Below are 8,368 nucleotides of genomic sequence, written 5' to 3' on the forward strand. Positions count from 1 at the left end.
TCAAATTCCATTTTCAAATTCCCGACTTTTTCCCGACTTTTTTCCAGACTTTTCCAGAATGCTCAAATAATAGGCATTTGTTATCTAAATAATGATTTCAAACAAAAAACTTTCTATAAAAAAGTCAATATTAACCACCGAAAAAAAAATTCTCAATGAATTAAAAAAATATCCAAATATAGGCATTTTTTGTAATTACAGAAATTAAACAATGAAAAAACTTCAAAAATTGAATTTCATTATTATGATTCAGAGTAGAAACACAAACAATTAGTCTTTGAAAAAATAATCGAAAGTTCAACAATACTTAAAACTTCCATGTTATTTTTTAAATTGGCAAACGTATAGTTTTTGATACTTCGTTTCAACTGGAAATGACAAAAAGTTAAAGATAACTGAACTTAAAATCTCGATCCTATTTTTTTAAAACTTCATCATCATTTTAAATCAAAGAATGATTCAAACATAATTGGGTACTAAAGCCCTATGCCAATTTTTATGTACAACGGTAAAAAACACGATTAAAAACCTTTTCTGATCACTTTTTTTCATTTTCATGCAAAAAAAAAAAATATTGAAAAGACAACATTTTTTCGATGGATCAACTATGGTCCCCTTGGAACAAGCTATCAAGTAGGAGCTTTTCTGTCAAGAAGGACCGCGAGGTTAATTTTTCAAAATTGATTTAAAAATCCATTTTAAACTATTTGTGATCGTACAAAGGGTCATTGTACTCAGAAAAATAAGCTTTATCGCTGTAAACAATAATATCAGCAATCTAAGCTTCATTTTAGGACCCAATTGCTGTTATTATTCATTTAAAGGATTTAGAAAAATGTCAAGGAATTCATAACAAAATGTTTTTGCCAAGTTCCCTTTTTAATTTTGTAATTTTTGATATTGAATTTTCTAATCAATGCTAATTTATCTAGTGGTCAGTATTTAACTGTTTGTTTTTTCAATTAAAATTCAGTTTGATATGATTGTATGTTTTCCCACTTTTTTTAAGCAAAATGTTTGATGAGACTATTCTTTTAAACAATTTTATTGCAAAAAAATTCAAAATTTCCATGATTTTTTTTGCAATTTCAAAATTTTCTTTATGTTTTAAAAACGTAATTTTTTTTCAATTTTGGATTTTATGTGATAATTAAGTTTTCCGAAAACTGAAAATAAAACTTTAATTATGGTAGGTAATTTACCCATACTCACAAAAAAAATGTTCAAGGGTAACATTTGAAAAAAAAACATATTTTAAATTACTTAATGAATTTAGTTAAACAATTAATAATATTTACAAAAAAAAAACATTGCCACATTCAATTTGGAATCTGTTTTCAAATATTCAATTTATGTGACAAAATTAAATAGAATCTATTAGGATTTATTTTTATATTAGTTTTTCATTGACTTTACCTCTTGTTTAATGAACAAAAAATAATAGCGATCATTTGATTCATAGAAAAATATTATGAAAATCTGTGTCAAAGACCCCAACATTCATTAAGATTTTGAATGTCTTAAACCTAGGGGCAGGACAACTTGGTCGATAGACCAATAATAGTTCGTTGATTGATTTATATTTCGTCAATACTTTAACGCGACCTTACCTGGGTTTGTGGATCCTTGAACCTTTGACAAATAGAAATGTCAAATGAACATGCACACAAACACAAACCATTTTGGCGGTGAGGATTTTCATGGAAATTTCGGAGGGAAATTTATAAGTGGCAGAAAATGGACATTTCTTCAGCGTGGACCATGCTCCGTCGGCCAAGAATGGTCAAGTTACGCCAAAGAAGAAAAATGCAGTGGACCGGTTTACTGATTCCTCTACGTCCCGCTACGTTGAAGTGTTACCCAAAAAGTCATGTCCACCTAATCTAGCCTCCTCCTCTTGCTCCTCTTGCTCGACCTGTTGCAAAATTAAGATGCCATGTTCCGGGATCAGAACCCGTCCTGTTGCTTCCTCCAGCAATTATGAAGCAACAATGAACCCTCGACTATAATCGTTTAAACATAGAAAGCTTCTCTTTTTTTCTACGGAACCTGGACAAATTCTTTGCACAGGCCGGATAACATAACCTAATATTTGGAGCTCAAAGAAAAAAAATTGCTAGAACCGGTGACATTCCGGATTGGTCCAACATCATCTAAATGGTGGAAGGGAAACAGCTTTCCTTTAAAATACAGGAACGAGTTCCGCCCTTTAGTATATCCCAAATCCGATCACCAAATGTGGCTAAATTAAACCAGCGTCGAAGGAGGAAAACAATCACCAACGAGACCAATTGCCTCCTTCTTCAACCGCGCAAGAGGAGAAAATGTGAACATCATCATTATCATACTATAGTAGAACAGTTGAAGCGAAAACCCGGAGAATCCCGGATGGAACCGTAAATATTGCCTCCTCCTTCTTCTCGAACTGAACCAGAGGGCAACGATGGGTCAAAGACAAAGCTTTCGCCTACTTCCGCAATCCTCCTACCGTTTGAATTCCGTCAAACCTCGGTCGAAACGCCACATACTCCATTGCGGCGGAATCTCCCTCTTGCTGTGATCGTATTTGGTCAATCTGCAACTGAACAAAGCATTTTTCTCTTTATTAATGCCGAACAGCGTGCTTCAGAATGGGATACAAATTTGTTTCGCCAAAATTATTATTTTTTCATCTGTCAACTGTCAAATCAAGGTGTGCAAATGTAGGTCATTACATTTTTCGTTAATCTATTAACCAATATATCAATAACAACGTCAATATATTGACGAATGGTAAATATGTTGACTCTGTACACCCCCTAGTCTTAAACAGCTTTTCAATACTCAAATATATTGAAATAGTCAAAAGAACCTTAAATTTAAAGAAAGTTACTAAAGCAGAAATGAGTGACTTCAATTTTAAAATTGTTCAAAAGTTGAAAAATAATTTTCAAACAAGTATGCTCAGAATTCCCGACTTTTCCCGACTTTTTGACAAAAAATCACAAATTCCCGACTTTTTCCCGATTTTTTGCGGATTTTGGCGAATTCCCGACTTTTTCCCGACTTTCCCGATTTCCCGACTTGAGTGGCCACCCTGCATAAAACAAGTAAAACTTCCAACCTATACATTTTCTAAAATTTCTTCTTTCCAATGCTTTTTAAAGATCAAAAATTGGTTGAAAAATTGATTTTTGGCGATTTTTTAAATCGAAGCCCGTCTAAAGGCGGGGTTGGGTTGTGAGGGTTAATGGCCTATCTACAATCACTTAGGTTAGAAAATTGGGTCCTAAAATTAAGCTTAAATTTGTGATATTATTGTTCACAACGATAAAGCTTATTTTTCTGAGTACAATGACCCCTTGAACGACCGCAATGGATTTAAAATGGATTTTTAATTCAATTTTTTAAAATTAACTTCACGGCCCTTCTTTTCTTCTTTTTTTTTTGATTTTTTTTTTGATTCACGGCCCTTCTTGACAGAAAAGGTCCTACTTGACAGCTCGTTCCAAGGGGACCATAGTTGATCCATCGAAAAATGTTGTCTTGTCAATAATTTTTTTTTGCGTTAAAATGAAAAAAAGTGATCAGAAATGGTTTTTAATCGTGTTTTTTACCGTTGTACATAAACATTGACATAGGGCTTTAGTACCCAATTGTACGTAGGGTAGAAATTGGAATCCATAGAAATGAATCTGATCATTCTGTTCATCATTAAAAATTTACGGTAATTTGCGAGGTAATTTCACAGGGATGCTACGGCTGTCATCTGCATACAATGTCACTGAAGCCTAAAAAGTACCAAAGTTTTGATGTCTAGTGTCAAAATTATGGGGAGTAACATGACGAAAAGGGCGCAAAATCGAAAGGACGAAAATTATTTTTTCTATAATTTTTGTTTTGTTAGTCAAAATGAATTTAAATGTGTACCATTATTCGGGGCAGCTCGGGACACATGAGTGAATTAGGAAGTGTTTTTGCACAATATTTGGGTATTTTTTATTGGTTTCAGTTAGAACAAAAATAGTTTCTAAATTTGAACTTTTATGTCTAAAAACAGCTGTTCATAGAAGGCTTTCAGGTCGAAAATTTACTAACACATTTAAACCACGGGGTACCATAGAAGTTGGTTCGTTTGACTCAAAAACATGTATTCTTGTAAACGTAAATGTGGTAAAATGTAACATGCTTTCTCGAAACTATATGGTGAGCTCCACGACGTCCCTAACAATGGGCTATGCCCTGTTCGTGAACTCGCTCTTGAGGTTTCTCAACAACATGGTTGAGCCCACATATTTGTTTAACCGCCTCAAATTGTAGATTTAAATTAAAATTATGATGATCTTTCTGGTTTTGGCGAGCGGTCTTGTCGAAAGAAGGAAAACAGTGAACAGTGGAGAAGTAGAGACAATCTGTTTTTCTTCTTTCGACAAGACTGCTCGCCAAAACCAGAAAGATTAAAAACAATCAGTCGTTGCGAAACCGGATTATGAAGATCTGTAAGTTCATTGGCCAAATTACAATAGAGCATTTCCATTCGAGCAATTTTTGCTTTTTTCTACAATGTATGTCTAATGGAGCGAACTGTCAAAAACTGCTCGACTGCGGGTACTCCATTTGCGGAAGACATTTCGGAGGATTTAAATAAGACACCTGCTGGGAAGATTATATTGACATATGTTGTTGTTGGCGGCATTTTTGATTTAATTTAATGAAAAGAATCATTCTGAGCAGCTACAGGTTTTCTTATCCAAAAATAAAATTAAATGATATTTAATATATTTTGATTTGTGACCCTCTTAAATGATAATCCCGAAACAGCGCCACCAAACATTTTGTGGCGGCTTCAGCAAGCTACGTCAGTACCACGGGCCTGGGTAATTTGCATCCACAAAACATTGTTCGAGTTTCAAATTTTTATTGTAGTCGACACCCTGTTTGCTCACGCCCTTTTCAAAAACAGACTTCAAAAGGGAGCGTTCTTTTATTACGTAACGCAAAATTTGGGATTTTTGACCCCCCTCCCCCCCCCTTTGTAACAAATCGTAACAGATGAGCCATCCCCCCTACCCCCCCCTGTAACGCGTAACGCAAGGTCTTTTTGCAAATTTTTATGAGTGCTTATATGAAAATTTTGCGTTACGTAACACAATTTTTCAGCACACCCCCCCTCCCCCAATTTTCGTAACATTTCGTAACAGACACCGACACCCCTCCCCCCCCTAACTGCGTTACGTAATAAAAGAACGCTCCCAAAACATCAGCCCTTGACAGCTTGACTTTCGATTGCGTCCAAAACAAAGGTGGAAAAATAATACGGAGCTCGTTTAGGCCACATCAGGCACGGGATAGAGGTTCCCCACACTATGGAATCGTCCTGCCGCCTCTGTTTGGATCCGTTCGCGGAGAACGCGTCCTCGATCGATGACCCCCAGCTGAAGGCGAAGATGGAGCAGGTGTTCAACTTTCCGGTAGGTTGACTTTGTGGAAGGTAGTTTTGTTGAATGACCCACTAGATTTTTTTTTATCGGTAGGTTGACCTGAAGACAGGCTATCCGTCCCAGGTGTGCCAGAGCTGTTCGTACACGATTTCCGAGTTTTACGTGTACTCCGAGAAGGTTCGGCTGAACCAGGACCGATTGGAGGGTGGGAAGGAATCGTTCGAGAAGGTCAAGCTTGAGCAGCCGGAAAGTATCAAGTGTGACGTTGATATCGTCGGGGATGTTGTGGTTCCGAAGGAGGAGGAGCCCTCGGACGACGAAGATGATGGGGAGGGTTTTAGCGAAGGGGAGGTCTTTGCGGAGACATATGAACCTCCGGTTAGACGGCGGAAGCGAACGGTCACCAGGAAGCCGCGGAAGAAGCGAAGGAGACTGTCGTCGGATGATTCTGACGAAGAGGACGAGGATGGTGGCGAGAATTCTGAGGGGACCGAGCGTAAAAAGCGTAGCTATAAGAGCAAGGAGGAGAGGGAGGAGGAGTTTCGACAGATCTATGAATTCTACAAGATTGTGTGTGATTTGTGTAAGCATACGACGCCGGATTTACCTACGTTGAATCGGCATTTTAAGGAAGAACACGATCAAGATGGGTACCTTCTCTGCTGCAAGAAGAAGATGTACACACCGAAGGTCATGTTGAACCACATAGATTACCACCGTAATCCGGATGAGTATCAATGTAAGCTGTGTAATAAAACCTACAACAGCAAGGAGTACTTGGCGAACCACATGGTCAAGAAACACAACGACAGTCGGCAGGATCTACCATTCCGGTGCGACCAGTGTAATCAGGCATTCCGTAAGGAGAATCAGTTAGTTTCGCACAAGAAATTCCACGAAAAGGTCCAGTGCAGCATTTGCGATAAGGAGTTCGCAAACAAGTTCACGGTTAAAGTCCACATGGCGAACATGCACAGTGACGTCGATCGTCGAATGATTTGCGATACCTGCGGGCAGGAGTTCCTGAACAAGTTATGCTTCGAACGGCACGTGAAAGAGCACGCGGGCATCGAGGTCATCAAGCGGTACCAGTGTCACATCTGCAACGCATGGATACGCGGCGAGCGCGGCCTTCACCAGCACATGGTGAACCTGCATGACAACAGTGGGCAGCAGTGGATTTGCAACATTTGCGGCAAGCAATCGCCCAACTTCCGGTCTCTGTCCAAGCACAAACGCGTCGTTCATTGCGAGGAGAAGTACGAGTGCGAATTTTGCGGTGCCAAGTTCAAGCAGCCGGTCAACCTGAAAGAACACCGAACCATTCACACCGGAGAGGTGCTGTACTCGTGCGAGCACTGTGGCGTCACGAAGAACTCGCGGTCCAACCTGTACGTACACATCAAGAATGTACACCCGGTCGAGTGGGCCGCCAAGAAGCGTAAGGCGGAGGAGGCTAAAATTCCCAAGAGTCAAGCGTGATGTGATGATGGGAAGAAATGATACTGGAAATGAGTCTTCTTTGTTGTTTTTATTTAATGCCGAAATCCCAAAAATCTGACTTGCAGGGTTGTTACGAAGAAGTCGAAAAAAAATCCGCGCTAAATCCGCGCCTTCCCAAAACCAAATCCGCGCGTCATCCGCGCCATATTAAGAAAAATAATTTCGTGACAAACGAAAAAGATAGTTTTATAATATATATTTTTTTAACGAAAAAAAGAAAGTATTTGAGAACAAAAATTAAACTCGTTTTATGGTTAAGGGCTCCCTCAGCAGGAACGCAAAAATTAAAAACGTTAAAATAAGGTTGTATTCAATAAATATAATTTTCAATCCAAAACAGCATTGTGAGACTGAATCTTAGAACGCAGAATCTTGAAACGCCGAAAATATATGGACAAATTTATTCTTGCTGGGATGAAGTAAGCCAGAGGGGAAAACCATAAAAATATTTTGGCAAAAAAATAAATCCAAAAATAGAAATTAAAACACTAAGAAATTATAAAATTCTAATTACAAAATTAAAACAAAATTTTGAAAAATCATAAAATTAACAAAAAATAAAATTTATAAATCTAGTGTTTTTTAAATTCTAATACAGTTCATACTCAATGATCCTCGCTAATGTGTCACTCAGAAAAATCGAAACACGAAATTTTTATTACTTCCCAAAATTATCTAACCTAAACTCTGATCCTAAAAATGTTCCTGTAAGCTAAGATGGTGTCAAAAATGATAGTATTCAAAAATTTATGAAACAGCAGTTTTAATTTTTTTTAAAGATAAAATATTTAAGAATTCAAAATAAAAGATTATTTTATAATTTTAGAATTCTAAAATTTATGAATTTGCCGAATTTAGAATTTTAGAATTTTTGGATTTAGTAATTTAGGAATTTCGGAATTATTGATTTCAAGATTTTAGGAATTTTGGAATATCGAAATTTTGGAATTTAAGATTTTAAGAATTTAGGCATTTGAAAAATATAATTTTTGTTCTCTTGATTGTTTTGTCTTCCTCACCTCACCGATTTTATTTTCAATAAATTGAATTTTTAAATTTTGTCTTTAAAAATTTGTAATTCCTCAAATTTAATTTGAATGTCAGTTCTTTTGAATATTGAATCTAAAAATTTGAACATTTAAAATCTGAATTTCTATTTTTTGGATTTAAAAAAAACTATAAAAATCAAAAAAGATTTTAATTTTTGTAATATTTGAACTTTGAATTTTTAAGCACTAAGTTTTGAATGTTTTGACCTTTTAACTTTTTCCCCAAGATTGTTTTAATTTAGAAAAAAAAAACTTTCTACGGGTTAAATCCCATCAAAATTCAAAGGCGGAGAGTCAGCTTCTGTTACGTTTAATTTGAGCACAAAACGCCCGCGGAACAAGCCCCAATCCAGATTTTTAAGCGAAGATGGCGTTCGAATGGTGAACGTCCGAAAT

General features: G+C 36.6%; 1 protein-coding gene across 1 annotated transcript; it reads left to right on the forward strand.

Moving 5' to 3' along the window:
- Positions 1–5,248: 5,248 nt before the first annotated feature.
- On the forward strand, positions 5,249–6,936 carry LOC120417419 (transcription factor grauzone-like). Its single transcript, XM_039579462.2, has 2 exons — positions 5,249–5,450; positions 5,514–6,936. The coding sequence occupies exons 1-2, from the start codon at positions 5,346–5,348 to the stop codon at positions 6,900–6,902; spliced, it is 1,494 nt and encodes a 497-aa protein (XP_039435396.1). The 5' UTR covers positions 5,249–5,345; the 3' UTR covers positions 6,903–6,936.
- The last annotated feature ends 1,432 nt before the right edge of the window (positions 6,937–8,368 follow it).

The sequence above is a fragment of the Culex pipiens genome, chromosome 3, assembly GCF_016801865.2.
Source record: "Culex pipiens pallens isolate TS chromosome 3, TS_CPP_V2, whole genome shotgun sequence".
Classification (NCBI taxonomy): Eukaryota; Metazoa; Arthropoda; class Insecta; order Diptera; family Culicidae; genus Culex; species Culex pipiens.